Genomic DNA, 23,983 nt, shown 5'->3' with positions numbered 1-23,983 from the left:
TGCAAGAACGTCTTGTGCCACTGTTCTGGCAGTGCCTTGCCCTTCCAGTTACCCTGTGCACCCAGGGCTGTCGGCAGCTGCACTCAATTTCCAAGTTCTGAGGAACTGCATTGGATCGGACTCACAAAGAGACTCCAAAGCCAGGGAATCTTTAGATGCTGGCAGAGACTGCTTAAATGTGATTTCTGGGGGTGGGGAGTGGGGCTGAAAGACTACATGAGATTCGAGTGGTCTGAGAAACACACAGCAGAAACTACTGGGGGGTTGTGTGATACTCAAGTACTGATCCCAGAGCATATGCTCTGGCCTGCATCCATCTGCACTGAGGGAGATTCAGTGTGTGTTACAGAAGGAAGCCAAAAACCTGCTCCTTCGTTAGCTGTCTGACCGTGAGCGGGCACCAAAGGAACTTGGAAGCGTTGGATATGGGCAGAGAACTTCAGCCAAGGGCTGGGTGCTGAGACTTCCCAAACTGCGGGTGGGCAATCATATGGGCGAGCAGTATTTGGCAGGATATGGGCAGAGAGCTTCAGCCAAGGGCTGGGTGCTGAGACTTCCCCAACTGCGGGTGGGCAATCATATGGGCGAGCAGTATTTGGCAGCAGCAGGCACTGCTTGAAATTTGGGTGGTGTGCGGGCATGTGCTGTTGCTTGCTCAGAGCTGCAGCCTCCTCTAGGAGATGAAGGCCGTTGTTCTCCACTGGACCCCTGTCCTGTGGCTTCCCTCAGCACAAAGGGTGGTGTTCCCGATTTTGTTTGCAGGTTTTGTGAACGTGATGGTGGCCTCTTCCACTGTGCAGTCAGGCTAGTACCTGCTGGAGCCAGTCAGTACCTGCCTGAGACTGTACTGCTGGTTGGTGGGTTGTGAGGGTGTGGTGGTTCCTGTTCCCCTTACCGAGGCGAAGGGAGAAAAGATGGTCCTGCAGTCCAACGTGTTGACCGGGGGTTTGGCAAAGGTGTCTTCTAAAAGACCGTGCTGGAGGTCGTAGTGGATTTGTGCTCTAAACCGTGCTTTCCGTTAAAGCTTGCTGCAGCTTCCCACAGGGGCTGGGAGGATTCGCAGTGCTAGGGACCAGAAAAAATGGCCTAGGTTAGGTTTGGCAACAGGGAAGGCAGTTTCTTTCGCCTGGGTGATCCCGCTGTGAGCTTCTTCTCCCGTTCTTTCCAGTCTCTGGAGCTAAAGCCTTGAGACTGGGGAGCGCAAAGCTAGCAGACCTGCATCGAGTAATTCCAGGGGCGGGAGAACGGGTGAGCTTGTATTCCAGCCCCCCCGACCCCCAGGTGTGAACCCTGCCCACGCTTCACGCGAGTGCCCGCAGCCCTTCCCTCCCTCCCACAGCCAGGGCTGCCCTCCCGCGCCTTCCCCCCGCCGCTCTGGGCCGGAGGAATGAGGGGGGGCGAGCCGGTGTCACATCGGTTGCCCGCCCCCCATCGCCCGGCAGCTTTAAACGCGGGGCGGCGGGCGGCGGGGCAGGCGGCGGCACCATGAGGCGGGCGCTCGGCATCCTCGGCTGCTGCCTCCTCCTCCTCCTCCTCCTCCTGCTGCCGCCCGCGGCGCGGGGCTCCCCTCACCGCCAGCCGCGGCCCGGCGGCGGCCTCCGCGGGAGCCAGGCCGCGGCAGGTACCGTACTCCGGCGGGGGCTGCGACCCCCGGCCCTTCGCTGAGGCGACGCTTCCCACCCACCCCCCACCCCCCACCCCCCTCCCTCCCCCGCTGCTCGGTCGCTTCACGCTTTGCTCGGGCGTAGTTTGAGCGGGGGTCGCGGCGAGGTTGTGGCCCACCCAGGGGCGTCGTGCGGTCCGAGGACGGCCCGCGGGTGGGCACAAGCACCAGCCGCTCTCCTTTTCGTACGCGGAGCCGGCCTTGCTGTTCTCCAAATAACTCCGACCTGCCGGTGTTCGTTCCTCGAAGCGGCCCCACTGCAGCCTCACGCCAGGATCAGGCTGCGGAGAAGTGGCTTGTTGAGGGGTTTTTTACCTAGAAGAGAGAATTCTTCTGCCTACAAACCTTGGATTTGGCCTTTTTTTTTTTTTTTTTTTTTTTTTTTAGGGCAAACGCTGTATCTCTTTCACGTCTTAAGCTACCCATGCACGCGCAACATTTCTTCAGGTTTTCTCAGCTCTCCAAAGGGCACAAAACCACTCTTCTAAGTCCTTGTGCAAAAACTCAGTTACGGGATGCTTGTAGAATTACATAAAATATACCCGGGCGGGATCCTAGATTCCATTGCTCTGTCCAAAGGCAAAATCAACTCTGCTCCCGTGTTTCCTGGTAGAAGTAAGATCTATCTGTGCAATTTGATTTCTTTTCCCTCCCTTTTCTCTTGCACAAGAGAAAAAAGGTTTCTAATGCACTGAAAAAAAGTGCTGTTTTCACCTCTACTTTTAAGAGACCTGTGAAGATTTTTTTTTATTTCAGCCGGAATGGAATAACAATAGCGAACTCAATAGTAACTGAGAGAGGTGTGTCAGGTTCCCAAAACAGCTCTCAGGGAGCATATTAAAACTGCTATTTAATGCAGTGTTGAGCCAGAATGTCTCTTTTATAGAAGTACTCTGTTTTTGGGTTGTCTGTTTTTCATCAACCAGCTGCACAAATCCATACCTTGAGGTATGGAACTAAGTACATGGTATTGTTAGTGTCAGGTCAGGATATCGGGACAGAGTGTAAGCTTGGGTCGCCTGCTGTCACTGTCTTGATTATTTTTTGTCTTCCTAGAAGTGATGCTTGTCTCTGATGTGAGCTATGGCTTTTCTGTTTCTGTCTAGATTTATATGTCAGTGAGGAACTCTGGAAGCTAGAAATATGTGTGTAAATGTTCATTTTTACATGTAAAATTACTTTTTTTCTCTGCTCTAGAAGCCTTAAAATGGTAACAACTTCTAAAGAAGCCTTTATCACAGCATCATCTGCATCTTTTTCCTGTTGGCCTTTATTTCTTCTTGTGTACTTTGGATTGTGAATTACAAACAAGAAATGATTCCTACTCAGCATTCTATATTGTTACTATCCTAAAAATATTCTTAGGATCTGTTCACTATGTAACATAGCCAGTTGTTCTACCATTTTATTTCTGTAGCTTACAAAAATGGAATTCAGGCTTTATCTTTAAAAATAAAAAGTGAGTATGTTTATGTATCATTGCTACACTTCTGTGATGGCTGTTACATGTGAACTACAATGTTTCAAGGATAGTTAGACATTTTGTGCGCTCAAATGTGGACCTATCTTTTAATGCTTAGAAGTGTTCAATCATTTATTACTTGTCAAAATTAATATTTAAGAATTTCTAACATGTTGCTCACTATAATTTTAAGCCTCTTCCTAAAGAATCAAGAGTGCCAACATTTATCTAGTAGGAGTAGTTTGCCATGACAGCTCCCACTGCCCTAGGGTGAGAGCTCCGGTCCTGTGTAGGAGATGACTGAAGTGTTGTGTTTTCCTTCCTTCTTGACAGACTCTGCCTGCAAGAACCGGCCCCTAGACCTCGTCTTCATCATAGACAGTTCCCGTAGTGTCCGACCTGAAGAGTTTGAGAAAGTGAAAATCTTTTTGTCAAAAATGATTGATACTCTGGATGTTGGTGAAAGAACAACCCGTGTGGCAGTCATGAATTATGCTAGCACTGTCAAGGTAGAGTTTCCCCTCCGGACCTACTTTGATAAAGCATCTATGAAGGAGGCTATATCTCACATTGAGCCCTTGTCTGCTGGCACAATGACCGGCCTTGCCATCCAAACTGCCGTGGACGAAGTCTTCACTGAGGAAATGGGCACCCGGCCGGCAACCTTCAATATCCCCAAGGTGGTCATTGTCGTGACAGATGGACGACCACAGGACCAGGTTCAAGATGTGGCAGCAAGCGCCCGGACAGCTGGCATTGAGATCTATGCAGTTGGGGTAGACCGGGCAGACATGCAGTCCCTGAGGATAATGGCCAGCGAACCACTGGATGAACATGTCTTTTATGTGGAGACCTATGGTGTGATCGAAAAGCTGACATCCAAATTCCGAGAGACTTTCTGTGGTAAGGTGGTCAGTCCAAGAGGGTAGTGTGATTGGCTCCTTTTGGCTCCTGCTGTGGTTCCGCTCCCTAAGAAAGAAGTTTTTCTTTTTGAGAAGTGTTATGTATCACATTTCAGTATTTCCTTTGCCATCCACTGAGCAAACAAGCCAACGCTTTTATTCAGTGGAGGCCAAGTAATGACCTTTCATTTTGAATAGTGACTTTAGCATGCAAGTAACAGACCTGATTTCAGTGGACCTTCTTGTGCAGTTGGTCCGATTTAGTGCAAGAGAAAGCACGTCAATCTGGCCGGGATTCGGCTACGTACATTTACTGACTTGCCAACAGCGCACACCAGAGCTGTGCAGCCTGCTCATTTCTTTTCCCATCTCGCTGGGGAGCAAGGAGGGTGGAAGTATAGTACCGAAGGGCTCCTTATAGATTCAGAGTAGGAAAATCAGCGTGCAGGTGAACTGCCACCGTAGCTTGAGAAATTTGATGCAGGATGAAGTGCCCACACACCACGGCAGGTCATCTCAGGATGGGCTTTCACTCTGCAGGCATTGCTAGGCTTTTTCAGCATGCTGGACTCACACCTTTCTCTGTTTCTCTGCAACTTGATTTAGTCAGGGAACTGTGGGTTGCGTTGAATTAGCCTCGCTCTTTCAGGGCTTTTCTTGGAAAAATGTTGGATGTATATTTGGTTTGGGCTAGAACTCCACTAACAATGCTAGGCCAGTGTGGGTTGCGATTGTCATTTACAGAAAAAAAAGGTCATGTATCTGGAGTATTTAGAACTGCCTATAGAGAGCTATGACACAGCCCTACTCACAAATCAAACGACAACTTTTTGACAATTAAAAAACTTGTAGATTTTTCTAGTAAATTTTTAAGGAAATCACTTGTAAAATAAGTCTCCGGCAAGTAACGGGTAAAATCAGGCATAAAGAACATTGTAAGAGAATTAAAATAACAGCCATTGCCTTGGGAACTTGGTTGGCAATGTGTTACTTCATTATTTCCAAGCCTTACTAGAAATTACCACCATACTTTTTGAATACGTTTAGAGTGAATAGACCTCTTTTTCTAGGTGTTAAATAAACGTGTAGGACCATCTGCAGACAGGACACTTTGCCCAGTAATTAACATAGGAGATGCCTTGAGGTTTGGCTTGACATCATGCTGTGTTGCTGATGTGACCAGATCCTCCCTCTGGTAGCTGGAAGTGGGTACAAGGGCCCACCTAGCTGGACAGGTATGTGTGCTGTGGACATGGCATTGATTTTCCACCTATGTTCTCGCCAAAGCAAGTCCTTTCATAGCACCAAAGAAAAATCTCTTGTTCTTAAGAGTAAACTTTCTGTTTATTGTGCCAAAGCATGGAAATTATGCCCCTACTAAGCTGGAGGATAAACCAAAGAGAGCTCACACATACACACTTCCAGTGTAACTCTGAGTTGCCTGCGTGCCATTAGCCAGAATCTGTGGGATTCATGAACAAGAACAAAGTAAAGGGAATAGTTTTAAAAAAACGTTCCTACAAACCGAATGAATCTAAGAGGGTCTTGTAAGGCAGTGTGGGTAAACTGGGTCTTTGCCAGCTCCAGACTGCTTTTTGGTCAGAAATCCTGACTTGCCAGTGACAATTAGGATTTTCTTTGCTTTGGCCAAGGCAAGGAAATTTGTTTGTAGGGTGAACTGAAAACAGGAAAACTAAAGTTCAGGGGCAAAATAGTTGGCTAAGATCAAGTTCTTGATGCATTGAGAGCATCATTCAACATGCGACCATCCTGGAGATGGAAAATCTTAGCCTTGAAATGGTGTCCAAGTCAGTGGAGGCTTGACTTTCCTGCCACAAAAATCTGACCATTTGAGTCTGAGCTTCTCAGTTATGCTTGAAAATATCACCCACAGATTTTGTTTATAAGTCATGGAGATGAATTCTCTTTTTCCCAAGGGGGTAGCAGAATGAAAAGATGCTGTCTTGGTTTGAGATTTGTTTTTACCAATGGAAAGACAAGACACACTTTCTCTTGGTCTTATTATGGGACATCTAAATCTTCCATGTTTTAGAAAATGGGAAATGTTGCCTTGCATTCAGAAGTACACAAGAAGATTCAAGCACTCTTGCTTCTCATTTCTTTTCTCAGCACTATTGCTTTGGAGCTTGATTTTTACCAGTAGTCCATACCCATATTGTATCTACTTATCTAAGTCAAATTTCAGGTGGTAACGAACTTGTCTTCCCATTTTTCTCCTTTTCTGTTTCCTCCTTCTTTCTTTCCTTCCTTTCCCCCTTTTTTCTCAACCTTTTTTTTTCTCCTCCCTTCTCTCTCCCCTTCCCTTTTCCCCCTCGTCTAAAAATCCTGTAAGTTCAAGTGAGTATTGAGGTTTCCTTTACAGTCTGTGGAAAGAAACAGGGGCATCCTGAGGTGACCAAAGAAATAGCACATCCAAAAGAAAGAAGAGTTAGTCAGAAGTTAATTAGTTGCGTAGTTAGACCGTCTGTGAAGGAAAAGACTGTCAGCACACACAGTGCATTGCAGAGACAGCCCAGCGTTACAACAGTCATTTTGTGTGCCCTGTCACCGCAGCACACTTCTATCAGCTGCCATCCATCACGCTGCTTTTCGTATCACTGCTTTCTGTTTTCTCAGTCTGATGAGATAGCCTTACTGTTTGCTGGGGAATTAGCTGGTCCCTGAAAACTCAATCTCATTTTGTAATCTGCAGTTTCAGCTTCTCTGAAACGTCTCTTCTGAGGTTTTGACATGATTGCTGTACTGTCTTTCAATTAAGAGGTTCACATGCCTTACTGTAGAAACTTTCCTCCACATCCCCTTTTGGTCTTGACTTTTTAAATCTGATTGATCAAGGCAGCTGCAGCCCTCACATACCCGTCTTGCACTGGTGGGTTTCTTTGCTGGCTGGTATATCTGGACCATCATTACGCAGACACTCTTTTCATCCCTGAGAAGATGGTGTGTTATCCTAGTGCCTCTGAGTAATTTTTCTCTTCCTCCTGGTCTTGATGCTCTTTCTGTTGCAGTTTATTTTATTTTATTTTATTTTATTTTACTTTCTGTTCCTTTTTAGTTTACATGGGAGTTTTTTACAGTGCAGCAGGAATTCATAAATCGGGTTGTATGCCAGTGAGCAGAAGTTAGTAAACTGCCAGACGGTGACTGATACATTTTGGGATTATTTCAGCTGGTTGTCTTTAATAGAAAGGGACCGGATACAAAAAGCCAGAAGGTCTTTTCATTGCCGAGTTCTCATTTCCAGTGTAATGCTACTAAATGCTTAAAATCTCTCCCTTTTGCACCCTTTTCAATTCATCTTGTCTTTCTGCCACCTCAGGTGGTGAGTTATTTCAGTGCAGTTGTGCCAGTGTCATTTATGACCTCTTTCTTCTGGCTACAGAATGATGCAAAAGATGCCTGTAACTTTCTGTGGCAGTGACACAGTGCTGGCATTTACTACTACTAATCCAGCAAACAGTGCAAGATGTACTTTTGTAAGCACAAATTATTAATGACTGTTTCTTTCCTTTGGCATGACTGAAATGCCTTTTCTGTAAACGCCTTTTGTAGCTGCGAATGTGTGTGCACTGCGAGCAGGTCTGTGTGAGTAACGACAGATCCTACCTTTGTGATTGCTATGAAGGCTATACTCTGAATCCAGATAAGAGAACCTGCTCAGGTATTACTCCTTCGGTAAATGTGTTCAACTAGAAAAAATGCACTTTTTAACACCATAATTGGATTTGAGAAGCTACCTGTGTACATCTGTTGAAACAGTGAACATCTGTCTCTCCTTCAATAATAATAAATCTAGTAATAAATAATAAATAAAACTCTGCTGCAAGTAATGATGAGAAGTAGTTTCATAAATCTAATAATAAATAATAAATAGAAATCTGCTGCAAGTAATGGTGAGAATTAGTTTCATTCCATCGCCATCCTTTTATTATGCCTACAGATCCATTCATTAGGGCCAGATGCCAAAACAAAGTCTTCAGATGTAGACACTGTATAGATGTTTTCTCTGACCACTTACTCTAATTCCTTCAATTAGTATTGCCATTTCTGAGCTGATTCCAAATAGAAATATGTTTGAAAATGTGAATATGCACTCCATCCCAAACTACTTTTTATTAACAATGAATTGTTTCTCTAACATGCATCTTGCAGCTGTGGACATGTGTGCACCTGGCAGGCATGAGTGTGATCAGATCTGTGTGAGTAACAATGGATCCTATGTCTGTGACTGCTATGAAGGCTACACCCTGAATCCAGACAAGAAAACTTGCTCAGGTAAGAATTAAAGGCTTCTTTAATATGTGAAACTCATGGAGACATGGATGTGTTTTCTGTGAGTTACCTGCATTGTTTCTGATTGAAAAATTGCTTACAGACATCAACTCTTAAAATGAGAATTCACCTGTACACTTTCCCCTTGGTTCCAGTAACAGTAAAATTGCATTTTTCTTTAAATGCGTTTTCTTTAAATGTGGCACTTAGGGACATGGTTTAGTGGTGGACTTGGCAGTGTTAGTTTAATGGTTGGACTCAATGGTCTTAATGGTCTTTTCCAACCTAAATGGTTCTATGAATCTATTACAGAAATGCAATTTGGCACTCAAGTACCATTTTATGGTCTTCACAATACTTCATAAACATCACTTAGTCCCTGGGAGAGGATGAACCTATATTCCAGAGGTGCCCACCAGCACCGTGTCTCCATTGGAGAGTGAGAGCCACTAGTCCACAGGGAAATTAAAACCTGATGATTTTCCCCTGTCGTCTCCATCTCTCTTGTCGAAACTTATTCTTTTTTTACAGCTTGCTGGTTCTGCTTCCAAGCTGTGCAGGGATCTGCAATATCTGCAATATCTGCAACCCCAGTCTTACACTTGCAGCAGCTTCTTGAATTGTCACCCTGAAAAGTTAGCATAATATAAGAACTTTTTTCCCCCAAACACTTCTCTGGTGGTTTTTTTTTTTAATATAAATTCAGAAATTTTGAGCAGCACCAGCCTTAGGGTAGCTATTTCGTAACTGGTAAGTGCATCTCTCCCTTTGAGAGCACATAAGCATTCTTCTCACTGAAGTTTTCACTCTTCATATTTCTGAAGAGACAACATAATCTTCTAGTGCTCCTGCTTTTGTGTTTGTTTGCTTCTCACTAGCTTTTATATCTCTTTGCCATTTAATAGCATTTCTACATGTCATGCCTGGTTTTTTGTGCCTGCCTTCAGCTCATGGATGAAAGTATGAAGTTAAATTTGGATTCACCATAGTTACTGCTAATATTGCAAGAAACAGCTTCTGCCTTGACATGTGACAGGTTATTGCTCATCTCAGTATGGTGTTTTAGCTTCATCCTTACTGGGGATATTCAGGGCTGTTAGAATTGCTGATGAAAATCAGAACTGCATAAGATGTGGTATAGTAATGTCTTGCTGTCCCAGTATCTGCCTCCTCCATTAAATAATTAGTAACTGGATTCGGTTGTCTGCAGCATAATATAATAATATAGTAGGGCACTGATTGAATCCTAATTTGAATCCTAATTAAATTGTATTTATAAATGTTGAAGCATTAAGACTCTTGAGTGTCTGGGAGGGTTTAATAGGTTTCTTTTCTAAAACATGGTTCACCACAGCCATGAACATGTGCGCACCTGGAAGGCACGATTGTGCACAAGTCTGTCTGAGTAATGACGGATCCTACAGCTGTGACTGCTATGAAGGATACACTCTGAATCCAGATAAGAAGACTTGCTCAGGTAAGACCTGATCAAGGAAATACTGTATTTAGCTAAAAGCAAGTGGCTTTTAAAAATCAGGTTAATTTACATTATTTTTCTGATAAATTATCCAAGAGTTTCTGTGCAGCTCCTGAAAACACAATGCAACTTTATTTCTTCATGTGTCCAGTAATAATTTGAGATGAGAATTCACCTGTACACTTTCTCCTTGGTTCCAGTAACAGTAAAATTGCATTTTTCTTTAAATGCGTTTTCTTTAAATGTGGCACTTTTACAGTTGTGAAGCTTGTAACTGCTGTTATTAAAATGCCATTTGGCATTCCGCTGAGGACTTCACAATATTTTCACACCCACGGCACGAATTGCCATATCCACCTGAGAGAGGGGAAGGATAATATATTGGGCGGAATATGTGATGTGCACTACCTGTGCCAGAAACCTCTTCAACAAAGCAGCACAAGGGAATGAGATAAAGAAGAGCAAGGACTGTGCTGGGAGAGAGATTACAGTCTGTACCATCACAAGTGTGATCACTCTTTTCGGTAGATGTGTTTGAACTTTAAAAAATACTACAGCCTTAGAGCTCTAGAGGATGGAGGGAAACGTTCTTTCCCAGTGCTGGTCTCTTGTGGACAATAGGAGCATAGATGTAGCTGGTACTTAAGGATGTACATATAAGTATATAGTACTTACAAATGAATATGTATTCTATATTATTTTCACTTGATTAGGATTTGATCTTCACTCTTCATTTCTTTGGATGTCTCACTGATGATTTATTTATGCAAAATCCTTTTTTTTTCACTTCCATCATAATCCCTTTCCTTACGAGATTTTGTGTGACAAAGTGCTGCCTCAGCTTCAAATTCCAGGAGGTTCCTAGGCAAATCTCTCCAGTTAAATCATATATATCTCGCATCTCAAAGAGGTGAAGCCAGGGGGCCTTAATATTTCTTCCTGCCTAGTTTAGGAGCTGATTTTGTAAATATAGTTCTTAAGATTAACTCTCACCTGGCATTATATAGACACGATAAACATCTGTGAGGGAATGTGAATTAAGTTGGGAATCCCCTTTGGAAGTTGAACCCTGAACCTCCTTTCACAGAACTGATTCTCCCCCAGCATAGTCAAATTTCAGATTATTTCCCTAATATGCTTGCTTTTTTTCTCTTTTGAATCTCATTTTGCAATAGGCTGCTAATGATTTCTCAACCATCCAGGTCTTTGTGATATAATAAAAACACTCTAGGTCCAGGAGGGGGTCTTTTCTTTTTTCTTTCTTTTCTTTCTTTCTTTGCTTGTGCCTTACTGAACCATCTTACTGCAAAGATATCCAAATATAGAAACTCCTTCTCAGCTTGGCCTTTCAGAGTTGACGTGTTAAATTTGGCAGAAAACATCAGCCTCACACGTCAAGTGCCCACTTTGTAACTGGCAGTGGGTGCCACGTCTCTTTTTTTCCGCAGCCATGTATACTCTTTGTTTATGGTCTTTTCACTCCATAAACCAGTGTCTTATCCCACTCAATTACAGCTGAAATAATGCCAAATACTCTTTAAATCCAGATATTTGTTCTCTGAAATTCCTTTGGATAATTATTTTGTAACTGGGTCACTGCTAGTTCGGTTCCTTTTGCAATCTGTTACAACTGCAAAAAAGTGTTGCCAGTGTTCCAAAAATCATATTAATTTTGTGATGTTGGTAGCCAGATAAAAACACGCTCTGTGTACCTTACCATGGCTAATAGCGTGCTGACATGCAATAAAACCGTCCTGTTTCGAATGCAAATGAAGATTTGTTTGCAAATGGGAATTACTACCATCAACTAAACTTAAGTTTGGCTGTTGGCTAATATTATTCTCTTCTCAAATGCCTTCCTCAGCTGTCGACGTGTGTGCACCTGGAAGGCATGACTGTGAGCAGGTCTGTGTGAGAGATGATCTGTTCTATACCTGCGACTGCTACCAAGGCTACACCCTGAATCCAGACAAGAAGACTTGCTCAAGTAAGAGCAGATTGCTGTTCCCTAACCCCCCATACCTTCCCCAGCTAGGTACATGTATTGAAATAGGTCTCATTAGGAGGTTAATGTATTTGGATCTGTTTGAGAAACTTACATGTCCATTCAGGTGTTTTAAGACAGTTCTACGTCTCTCTGCCTTTTCCACTTTGAGCAATATTTAGAGATACAAAGCACTTTATATGCAACAATGCTAGTAACTGCTTACCATTTGGTCTTTCTTTATCATCTTATAACTAAGGCTTTCACCGTATTTTAAAATATTATGCAACATTCGGCAAACCCAGAACTGAGAAATAATTGAAGAGAGAAGAGCTGGGGTTAGTCACAGTCACACACTTTGCAGTACTGTGGAAACTACAGGAGACAGCTTGAGGTGATGTCCTCCCCTCCAGGCTGAATTTCATTTTGCCGTTTGTTTCTTTAGCTTCTCAGTGACTTTGTGTTATAGTAAAAATGTAATGATATTAGAAGTGCTTCTTTCCTTCCCGGTCTCCTTATTGTGAAGTTACTGTATACTGGAAACTTTTCCTTGCGTGCCTTTGGAGGTGATCTGGCACTTCACATCTGGTGGGGTTAGGCAGCTGTGGTCAGGGTGAGCACAGAGTGTACAAAGTAAGGACTGAGGGAGACCCCAGCAAAGCAGTTAGTTCATGTCACTGCTCCAAGGCAAGATCCGTTACACATCTCAGTAGTTGCTGGTAAGATTCACGTAGGATAGGCTCCCAGCATGCAAAAGCATTGCCATTGGGAAGCATTAAAAAAATGTTATCTTGTTTTTGGATAACTGTTTCTCCAAAATGCATTCTGTAGGACCTGAGGTATGTGCACCAGGAACCCATGACTGTGAGCAGGTCTGTGTGACTAATGGTGGATCGTATACCTGTGACTGCTATGAAGGCTTTACCTTAAATCCAGATGAGAAGACATGCTCAAGTAATTAATGTGGTTTTTTTCTAAATATATTTCTTGAAGTACCTCTCTTGAATGTGTTAAATCCTTTTAATCTGTTTGACAAACATTCTAACAACTCATAAACTCCCTGAAAGTATAATCCCTTTTCATTCTTTTCTGCCTGTTTCCACTAATGTTTTGAGCTAGTTTCATCCTTCTTGTTTAGTTATAGCAGTAACTGTATTTAAAATGACAGTTGACTCTTACCTATCACCACACATTTAAGGACTTCACCATATTTTTTAAAAATTTTTTATAATCTGCATTTCCTCATGAAATGGGAATAACTGGGGGGATTGGCAAGGCAGGGTTCTGGGGCATCTGTCTCAGGGGCATGGGACTCAATTGTGTACCAGCATTCAGAGGATGGTAGAGGCCAGAGGGGAACAGAACTAGGGTCAGAAGAACTACTGCAATGCTAAACCGTATGTTCTTGTCCATTCCTCCAAGCTAAGAGGGGCAGGCATGAACTCCCCAACTGTCTTACCTTCAGATGGGCAATGATGGCATCAGCTGTTGGCAGAACCTCTGCACCATTTGATATGGGATCATAAGTAAAGTTGGGTTGGAAGGGACCTCAGGAGGTACCTAGTCCGATCTCTGGTTCAGAGCAGGAATAACTTGCCATTACATCAAGTGGCTAAGGACCCTATGTAAGAGCAAAGTTATAAAATAGGTGGATATAGCCAAACACCATCTGCAAAAATAGTAATTTTTTTGTAGATCTGGACTTAAACATAAATGCCATGTAAAAACACAGCTGTAGCATGTTTTGTATGACTTGCTGGGCATCTCAGTGGCAATGGGAGTGTCCAGAATTTTGAATATCAAATACTGGAAGACTCTAAATTTCACAGAAGGACTGTAGAAGATTTCAGGGTACCCTTGGGCAGTTGCCAAAGTTGGTTGGAAAAGTAATTTTGTTAAAACAGACATAATCCAAGGAGGATCTGTATCTGTCATTGGAGAATTTAAATGCAAACATAAAAAAATTAACTGGCAGTTGGTTGGAAACCAATGATGTTGGTGTGATATTTTGAACTGGCCTTCCTCCAGCTGACTCTTGAACAGCTCTTCTTTGTACATTGACCATAAAGCCAGTGGAACGTTCCAAAGAAGGGAGCTGAACAAATACAGGTTCAGTGGAATCAAGGGGACACCAGTTTCTATATTGGCTCTAAGGCAAATGAATTTCTACACTGCTAGAAATGAATCTGTTCATAGATTTTGCAGTTTCCCTGCAAAATGGAAATATCAATGGCATGATTGATAAACAAAAAAAGAAACCAAAACAATTCAGAAAAAAAAGAGAAATTGTATCCAGGTATAATATTTCTGTTGTTTTACTGTTATAATGCTCACATGATTTGTTTGCCATTCATCAGCTATGCATTTATATATCGACAGAAAAAATCATTCAATCATCTGCTATCATTGCCTTTGCAAGCAATGTAAAAAACCCCATGTATAAAGAGACAGGTATTACATACAAGTAATACCTCTTGATAACTTGTTGAAAGGGTATTTCGTAATTGTAGGTGTTCTTTTAAGAAGGCTCTGCCTTTGGAAACTTACTATTCTGGTCTCAGATGTAGATGGTAATCTCACTACAGTACCTGTGCTTCAGTAGCTGTTGATATATTTGTTCTTATTCTGTCACAAGTGGTGCAGCTTGCCTTAATTCCTATTTTCTTTATGGAGCAGGTGAGGTTAAATTGTCTTTCATGTAGCTAAGAACTCAGAGCCATCAGCTGATGCCTGACATTATTATACAACACTGACATTATCATCTCTCTGAGCCCTTTGTGATCATCCCTGGTTTTGTGGTGGATTATGGAGAAAAAGGAATTCTTGAGGACAGCTGAGACTGGTCCCCTCTAAGTCTGGAAGACTGAGGGCAAGACCTAGGAACAGACTTAATGGAACCACTGTAGAGTATGGCAATGCTTGCTTTCTCTTTCTTAAGAGACTGATGACTTCTCTGTCATACTAACTGGCTCCTCCATTAATATTGCTGTGCCTTTCTACTAGATTTTAAATTCATTTGGGCGTATTTGAATGTTGTTGTTCCCTCCATCCATATTCATGTGACATTGGAATGGACTTGTGTTCACACTTCTTGAATCAAAAATGATACTCCCTATGCATGCATATTGCCAATATTACAAACTTGTAGGGTGATACACATTGATGACTTAGCTGAACCTTTATGGCTTAGTATTTAAAATTAACACGTGTTCCTGCTTTCATTTTGGATTATTTACCAAGTGGTAAATTAAATTCTCCTAATTCTTTCCCAGTCTGAGACTTAGGTATCTAAATTCTACCCACATCTTAGAAGTTGATGCAAACTGACCAATTTCTAACATCGACTGACTGTATCTGTCTAAAATCATGTGCCTTCCTACTTGGCTTGCAAAACTCCTGGAGGCTTAACTTTGGACTAACAGATTCTCAGAAGTGCTGTGTTTGGGAGGGATGGGTGCCTGTCATGGTTTCAGCCCAGCCAGTAACAAAGGACCACGCAGCCGCTCGCTCACTCCTCCGGTCCCCCTCCAGTGGGATGGGGGGGAGACGGAGGAGAGAAAAGGGAAAAAAACCCCCAACAGAACCTCGAGGGTTGAGATAAGGGCAGTTTACTGGGACAACACACAAAAAAGGAGAAGTTACAACAACAATGCTAATAATAAAAGAATATACAAAAGGAGTGATGCACAGTGCAACTGCTCACCACCCAGAGCCCGATTCCCCCACCAAAAGTTGAGAGTGCTCCCCCCAGCCAGCTCCCCAGTTATATACTGGGCATGATGTCACATGGTATGGAATAGCTCCTTGGCTAGTTCAGGTCAGCTGCCCCCGCTATGCCCCCACCTCCCAGGTTCCTGTAAAAATTAACTCTATCCCAGCTGAACCCCAAATGCCATTACAATCCAGCTTTCACAGGGCAGCAGCCTTGATTTTGTATAGATAGATAGATTTAGATTCTGTTTATATACATTTAGATATGAGGAAGAAATCCTTTACTATGAGGGTGGTGAGACAGTGGAACAGGTTGCCCAAAAAAGTTGTGGGTGCCCCATCCCTGGCAGTGTCCAGGGCCAGGTTGGATGGGGCTTTGAGCAACCTGGTCCAGTGGAAGGTGTCCCTGCCCATGGCAGGGGGATGGACTAGATGACCTTTAAAGGTCCCTTCCAACCCAAACCATGTTATGATTGTATCATTCTTCTGAAGAGAAGCCCAACAAATTAGTCATGGCCTTAAATACAGCTAATTGAATAGGTTCTGTTTGCAGTGATGCCAGTGGCCTTCCCGTGTGGATAGTCTGATGGTCAAAGTACTAATTAGAAGATGGAGACCTGGACTGCAGGTTCTTCTCAGTCTGCATCACCTGAACACACTCATTCTACTTCCCAGGTTGCCCTACCTTTTGGGATGGGGGATATTCTGGATGAGAGGGCAAGATAACAGGCGAAGGGACGATTCACTCTAGTCTAGCAATTACAGTTGATGGGGGAGGCTGGTTGGTCCCTGCACCCAGGCCTCTTTCTATATTTTGCTCAATAATGTTCTAATTTAAAGAGTGCAGAGGATCCAGGTAGGCAGGCGAGGAACTCCCTGCTCTGCCTTCTCCTCGGTTAGAGTCAAGCTCTCTCTTGCCTGTCCTATTTCTGGACTGTGACACTCATGTCTCTGGGTACACACCAGCCCCTGTTCACTGCCATCCCTCCTTCCCAGCTGCCCTGGGTTGCAGTACTTGCTGTAGTCTCACAGCATGAGTTCAACTCCTGTTGCAGAATCTAGAGTTTTCCTGGGATTTAAATGTTCAATAATTGTCATAATATTCTAAATGCTGTTTTCTCTCTCAGGAGCCATAACGAGCAGCCTCGTTACAACTGAAGAGTCATGTAAGTGTGAAGCCATAGCTGCCCTGCAGGACTCAGTCACCTCACGCCTTGAAGCTCTGTCCACAAAATATATCCTTTTTCTTACCATGATCTTCTGCATGCAGCTCTTTACTGCTATTTTAGAGGTAGCTGTTTTGATATAAGCCAGGGAAGGATATACAAAACCAGAAAGTATTTTCGTGGTGATTTTAGAAATGTTATGGAGCAAAATCTCAGGTTGTTGCAAATACCACTATGTTTTCACATTTCATTGAAGGGCTTTAGTATCAAGATGCAGATAAAAAGTATATGCCCACATCCCCTAGATTATATATGCTGTGTTGAACATCAAGCACTGCTCTATTCATAATTCTTCCAGATGACATTTACAGTTACAGCAAATGCTCAGTTTTGAGCCCTCCTATTATGCCCAAAATTTTCAAGACAACGTCACAGGCAGTGTGACAACAGTCCCATTAGCTGGGGTATTCCTCTGCATCCCACCCCTGCAGGCAGCCCACCCCTGCAGGCTGGCACTGTCCCAAGCAATTTTCATGCACCTTCTTCTTTTCCGTGAAAATGTGCTAGCTTATTAATATCCAGCTGCTGGGATATATCAGAATGGGCGAGCTGCGAGGCAGGGTGCCAAGGCTGGAGGCACTAGGCAAGCCTTGGGTCCATGGGACATCTGAGGTGCAGGCTGGTGGGTGCCGGCAGTCCTGCGCTGGAATTTGCCAGCTTCATCTGCTGCAGTGCAGCGCTTGTGGCAGTGAAGAGAAATGTGGTCAGCCCCCCGATGAGACGTTTCACAAACATGTGGGAGAGAAAAAAAACAACAAAAAAAAGAGAAAGCGGTCAACTCTGTGGTACCACAGCAAACCTGAATGCTGGAATACATGCCCTCAGATGGCATAGCAGGAACTAATAACTGGAAGTTAAATTTGGGCAAGCTGTGATTCAACATAAGGCACAATTTTTAGAAGTTAGAGTGGTTGATGACTGTTACAATTTACCAAGGATTGTGGTAGATTTTCATTACTGGAAATTTTTGAGACTGCATGCTTTTTTCTGTAAAAGGTGCTCTTGTTCAAATACGAATTGATTTACAGGAGCACTATGTCTGTGGTTGTCATCCTGATCCCTGGGGCTTCAAAATCAAGGAAGAGTGGGGTATGTAGGATTAATCAAAGGAGGAGAGCAAACTAGAAGTTTTATATGTGAACTCATCATTTATACAGATAAATTATTTTTTTCAGTTTGCCAAAGTTGCTGAAAGCCAAATGAAAACTTCTGCCATAGACACAAGATTTTCACACTTCTTGAATAAATTCAGTTTTTTTTATAAGATCTAACTGCAAATCCCTCTTCTTGCAGTGTGCTTGGAGTTCAGTTTATCTGCCTGGGGAAGGTGAAGGGAAGACTGATTTTCCTTGGATTATAATATATAATTCCAGGGAATCTAAGTCATTAAAACTGAACACCAAGATAATTAAACCTATAATGTCATCTCAATAGTAGCTAACCCTTCAGAAAACAATCTTTCTGCCCCAAAGAGCTAATGTTAAGCAAGAAAATGCTGTGGTTTCAAGTTAGGAATATTCTTTATTACTAAGAACTGAGGCTTTCTTTCAAAGTTATTCTTTGGTGGGCAATTTCTATCCCTAGTGTCCTTTCAAGATCTCTAAAATGTTTTGAAATCTCTGGTTCAAGCACGTATTGTCCTCATTTAGAAAGCAGACTGTCTGTTGAAAATACAGCAATGAGAAAGACTATAAATAAACCAAACCTTATAGCCACCTATTATATTGTCCTTAACAATTGTCCACTAGATGAAGTATCTGAGAAGCTGCAGGTGTATCAAGGCAGACAGCAGGTTGTCTGAGCTATCATTCTACTTAATTTTAAAATAACCTTTCAGAAGCAGTCCTTTTTATTGTGTTCAGCAAGCTTTATTTTGTTGCACAGCTTACAAATCAACAGTTGGTTTGTTATTATTGACAAATGTCAACAAGACTTCAGGAAGACAACTGTCTTGAAAATACAGTGACCCTGAGGATCTTCATGTACAGTCACTTTATAACCATAAAGCTACCTATACCTGCTGTGCTTCAGTTTGTACTACAAGTAGTACAGCAGGTACTGCTTTTCTGCAGTAACTGCATTTTTATTCTCTTATTTAAAAGTAAATACAGAAAAAATGAATGGATACAGTATATCACATTATATAAAACTGTGAAATGGCAAGGCGAGTAAAAAATGTGCCTATGTCTTCTGTCCATTAAATGGGAAAGTTAGTTGGGGTCTTGTAACTTATTTTAATAAAATAAAGTATGATAAGCACACTGATGTTGGAAGATTTTTGTATACAACTTAAAGGATGTGTGTTATGAAATAAAGGGTTTAACAAAAACAAGGTAGCAAAACCCCAAAGATGAAGGAGGCACAAATGGAAGAAATGCACAGAATTAAACAGGATGCTATCCCCACGTCACTTAGTTCGAAAAAGAACCATTTAATTTTAAAACCTGCAAGTCCTTGTTAATATAGATGAAAGGTTTAACAGTAATTTCAGGTATTAATAATGTTGTTTAACACTCAGAAGGATGAAAGATGTCCTCCAGTTTAAGGTTTTTATCCTGCAAGATTTACTTATGTTATTAGTCAGTCATTCCTGTGGTCATACCATGGACTTTACTGAGACTACATATACCAGTTGGGCTTGCAGGATGAAACACAAAAGCTAACAATTTAAAAAATTAATTATTAAAGGAATCCACTTGTTTTGCACACTTGGCATTTATAATCATCCAAATGCTTTAGAGACTAAAAAATTAAATTTAAATAAAATTTAAATTAAAAAAAAAATTGAAGATGAAGTCAAAACTATTATTATTATTTATTTTCTTTCTAGAATTGAAAAATCCAACCTGTTTTGTAGAGCTTTGCAATATAATTACACAAAATATTGTATCAGTAGCTGGTATGTCAAGGGCATATTGTAACAACATCTGTGCTTGCTTCATGCCCTGCACATAATAGATACAAACAATTGTAAGGAAAATTGGTGGGCAGAAGTTCAGTTATCATGTTCACTGCACATGCCAGTGAGACTTCAGGTATGTCTATCCAGTAATGTTAAGTTAGAATATAATACTAAATACCATGGGTGAACATGGGACACAGTTTCAGCAAGGGCTAAATATGAGACCATAAACTCTCCAAGACTGCTGGATTGGTCTGTTGTTGATATTTTGTGATGTGTCCCCACAATATTAATTTTCTGTAGTTCAGTTAAAGTTAGCATGGGACAACCTAGCTATGCTACACTTGCTTCCTCAAAGTGCTGTGTGTGCATAATTTTTCTGTAAGTCATGGAGTTCTGTATCCAGCACTTTGCTTACTTTCATGTCCTCTGTTTAGACTTGGGAATTAAGCAAGGATTTACAGGGCCAGAAGTATGCCTTGGCCTCCGTAATTGGTAAGAGTAAACAAGTTGTAAATCTAATGCAAGACTTTCCAACTTCTTGGCAATTGGGAGTAGATGACATCAGTACCATTTACACTAAGGCCAGCGGTCAGATGAGATGTATAATTTTATATGATAGCGGAAAATCATCCTGGAGGCCAGATGTGACTTGCAAGTTGTCAGCTGGGCAGGTTTTCTTTAACGCGTTAGTATTCATAACTCCATTTTACATTAAAAGTGATAGTGTTTACGTTCAATTTCTCTGAGCAGTTATCTTGTCTCACTTTGTGAGCACCAGGTAAAATTCCAAGGTGATATAAGCGATTTCTTTAAAATAGGACATACCAGCATGTCCTACTGACTGAACATTTTTATTTTAAAGGTAGATGTACTTGTTGATATGGAATGAGTAGTTACACTGTTATAATTATTGGGGCAGTAGAACTTGAATGCAGAGAACTGTTATGGAAAGAACTAAAATTGATTTTTTGGATGCTATTTTAAAATTATTTTTATTCTGAATAGAATAGAGTGGAATAGAATAATATTTCAGTTGGAAGGGACCTACAGCGACGTAGTCCAACTGCCTGACCACAGGCATTTTCTAAATGACCTTTAGCTCTCTTACCTAAAACGCTTACTGGGGTTCAGCCAGCTTTGCTTTATAGTTCTGTCTTACGTATGTGCTTCCAAGTTGGCATCAGTCAAAAAGTTGGATTCAGTGCTCCTCACTGTTGCATGTTCATGTAACTTGAATAAAATGATCTGATGATAACCTGTGTCCGGTTCTATCTCTCCACATTTCCAGATAGCCTCTCTGAGAAGAGGGGAATATGCTGAACTTGAGGAGATGCAATTTTGAGAACTTGGCTTTGTCATGATTCTCCTTTGACACTGAACAAATTGCTTACATTTCGGGGTTTGTGTTGTGGATAAATGCACTGTGGAACGCTTAGCTGCTATGAAAGCAAGGTGAATGCCCTGGGAGACATGGCACTTCCATTCTTCCCGTAACCAGCACGCCAGTTTTTAGAGCAGAACGCAGAAGACACAGGACAGACTGTCTTCTGTACATCTCCCACCTTCCTCTTTTCTGTCGATCAGCTGCAAAACAGCTCTGGTATGGAAAATACTTATTTTGCAGCTGGGTCCAACCTAACCTGGAGTCAGTGCTGCAGAGCCAGGCTGTTCCTGAAGCCCCTTGCACACCTCCTGTGGGCACAAATCCGGGCTTGATCCTTCCCTCTGGACTGCTCAGTGTCCGAGAGCTTTGTCGCAGCAGCCGTGGCGCTTGCCTATCCTCTCCGACCCCCTGAATCAAGGCACTATTTATTCATCTGTGTATGTGAGCGACTGACTGACCAGACCTGGCTGCGGGCGCAGGCAGCACCTTCTGAGGGAGCAGCAGGATGGCGTCCAGCGCCTGCGGCCTCAGCCACAGCCACCGGTTACCTCAGTTCGCAGCGACGCCTCGGGCCACTCGGAGAGCGTACTGAGGTCAGTTACACTAAAAACACTGCGTGCAAACACTGCGAGATTCGCAAGCTTTCGGATCTTCCTCCATGTAAAAGCAGAGCGACCTTTTTATTAATCAACTACCCGTGCTTCCTATCCAAGCTGAGCACGACCGTTAACCGCTGTGCCGGGGCGGGCAAAAACCCCAGCCCACCTCCCCGCTCAGGGGCCCATCCTCCGCCGTCCCTGCCGGCTGTCAGGCTGTTTGTCAGGGAGGAAGGGCGGGCAGGACGGCGCCTCAGAGAGGCTGAGGCGGCAGCAGCACCATAACGACGCCTCTTTCCTCCCGTGCCCGGAAGTAGAGGAGCGCGGGCCCGGGGGGGCGGGAACTTCCGGCGGCGGTTGCCAAGGTGACGCGGTTACCAGGGAGGCCGCGCTGGGCCCGCCATGCCACGCCCTGCGGGGCTGCCGTGAGGAGCGGGGTGGGTCGGCGCCCCTCGCCCGCCCCGCCAGGATGTTCATCTACCTGTGCAAGAAGGTGCTCCTGGGGCACGGAGGAAAGCCGAGGCGGCGGGGGGCGGGGGGGGGGGGCAGGGGCAGGCAGGCAGGCAGCCCTGGGGGCAGGCGGAGTTCTCCGCTCCCCACCACGGAGTCCTCGGGGGTTGGGACCGCGGAGGCCTCGGGGCGCTGAGGGGACCCCCCCGGGGGGCTGAGGGGACCCTCCCGGGGCTCCCTCCCGCCACCTGCGGCCGCTGCTGCTCTTTTGGCGCCGGTGGTTGCGGCCGTGGGCTTTGCCCCGGTTCCTGCCCGGAGTGCTGCCCTGCTCTGTCCCGCCGGCTCCCTCCCGGCCTGGGTTTGGGGCTTGGGGTTTCTTTGGCCTTCGGGTGTCTCCTAAGCAACTGCTGCCCCAGGAGACTTTTCGACATCGCTCTTCAGCTGGAGACCAGCTCGTGGCAAGGCCCAGTGTGCTGCGTGGTCCCTCTCGCCTGTTTTGTTCCTCATGGTGCCTGCTCTGCGCACCTTTGAAGACGTCCTGTTATTATTATTTACAGCATATGTTAGACTTCCTTTTTATCAAGTGTTGTGTTGCACAGTTTAACTAGTGCTTGTAATTACAGTTGTCGCCTGTCTCTTTTTGCGTGTACTGATCTGTTGATAGAAATAAGTTTATCTTGTGTGCTGTCGTAAGTGTCTTTGAGGTGCTCAAAAAGAGTATTTTAAAATAAAACATGATTCTTACAACTGCGTGGAGATACAAAATATTTCTTTTTCAGATTGCGATTCCTGGTAACGTTCGATTAAGATGTATTTCCTGGAATAAGGATCAAGGTTTTATAGCCTGTGGTGGAGAGGATGGGTTACTGAAAGTTTTAAAATTAGAAACACAGACAGGTAAATGTTTGTTGGGTTTTTTTTAAGAACAAAATCTACCATACTTCACAAAGCATGACTCCTTCTACAAGTTACTTGACAATATTGCATACATTTTAAATCTATACATAGATAGTTACGTATTTGCATAAATATCGAACATGCTGTCACTTCCTTTTGAACACTTTTCCTCCAGCTTGTCTTACATGGCACATGTAATTTGTCTACCTCTTATATCTGCTGAAGTTGTCTTCAGTGCTGATTCTTTTTCAGGGCATGTGTTTAATTCTTGTTCTTTTTGTATAGGCTTCCAGTTTATTTTGGAATTTACTTCATTATTTCTCGATTTTGTTTGAATGTTCTCTACCATCTTCGTTATTTTGGGGACAAAGCTGTCTGTCTTTTTTTTTAAATAAATATGTTCCAAGAAGAGTAAAATCTAATATATTTTCAAATTCTTTTGAACCTTTTTCTGAATGTAACAAAATGTGATAGCAATAGTTGTTACGGTGTTTTTTTTTGTTGTTTTCCTGAAAAACTGCTAGACCATAAAGACTATGTGAGTTTGGATGACAGATGGGAATAGCAAACACATTGAACTGAGGGGTGGAAAATTCATCCTGCAGTTACAATATATATACTTTTTGGTGAATAATTTTATCTGTTTAAATAGTGATTGAGCTGCAGTATTGATAGAGATATGGTAATATGTATGCTTTATTAGGTTTATTTTATAGCTATTTTTGTTATTTTTAGATGAAGCAAAAATAAAGGGACTTGCAGCTCCTAGCAATCTTTCTGTGAATCAAACTCTTGAAGGTCATAGTGGTAAGTTTCTTTGGGCATTTAATATACTACTGATTAGAATAAAAAAATACGAGATTTTGTGAAGTTGATAGAGTAATTTTGCTATAACTTTTTATTATAAGCCTGAAATAAAGACTATCAGTATTCAACTCAGGTATGTAACAGCTTGGCTATCTATTTTTAGCAAGTTATCTGATGAACAACTTACAGTCAGTTGTTCATGATCTGCGAGTGAATTACTGGGTTG

The 23,983-nt window shown here is 42.9% G+C and overlaps 2 protein-coding genes across 3 annotated transcripts in view; both read left to right on the top strand.

Moving 5' to 3' along the window:
- Nucleotides 1–1,430: 1,430 nt before the first annotated feature.
- On the top strand, nt 1,431–20,825 carry MATN3 (matrilin 3). The gene is given in 10 exon segments (XM_049819272.1): nt 1,431–1,621; nt 3,459–4,028; nt 7,601–7,616; nt 7,618–7,709; nt 8,201–8,323; nt 9,675–9,797; nt 11,662–11,784; nt 12,613–12,735; nt 16,620–16,727; nt 18,464–20,825. Coding segments are annotated over 10 exon segments (1,470 nt in total). The 5' UTR covers nt 1,431–1,485; the 3' UTR covers nt 18,520–20,825.
- Nucleotides 20,826–21,963: 1,138 nt separating this feature from the next.
- The window catches only part of WDR35 (WD repeat domain 35), a 46,046-nt gene continuing 44,026 nt past the window's right edge, over nt 21,964–23,983 (top strand). For both annotated transcript variants that reach the window (XM_049819011.1, XM_049819010.1), the window contains exons 1-3: nt 21,964–22,096; nt 22,833–22,950; nt 23,686–23,757. In XM_049819011.1, coding sequence (XP_049674968.1) covers nt 22,073–22,096; nt 22,833–22,950; nt 23,686–23,757 — 214 coding nt within the window. In that variant the 5' untranslated portion in view covers nt 21,964–22,072. The remainder of the gene's footprint in view (nt 22,097–22,832; nt 22,951–23,685; nt 23,758–23,983) is intronic.

The sequence above is a fragment of the Accipiter gentilis genome, chromosome 16 (assembly GCF_929443795.1).
Source record: "Accipiter gentilis chromosome 16, bAccGen1.1, whole genome shotgun sequence".
Taxonomy (NCBI): domain Eukaryota; kingdom Metazoa; phylum Chordata; class Aves; order Accipitriformes; family Accipitridae; genus Astur; species Astur gentilis.
The sequence above is the reverse complement of the archived record's forward strand: the minus strand, read 5'-3'. Positions and strand labels throughout refer to the sequence as shown.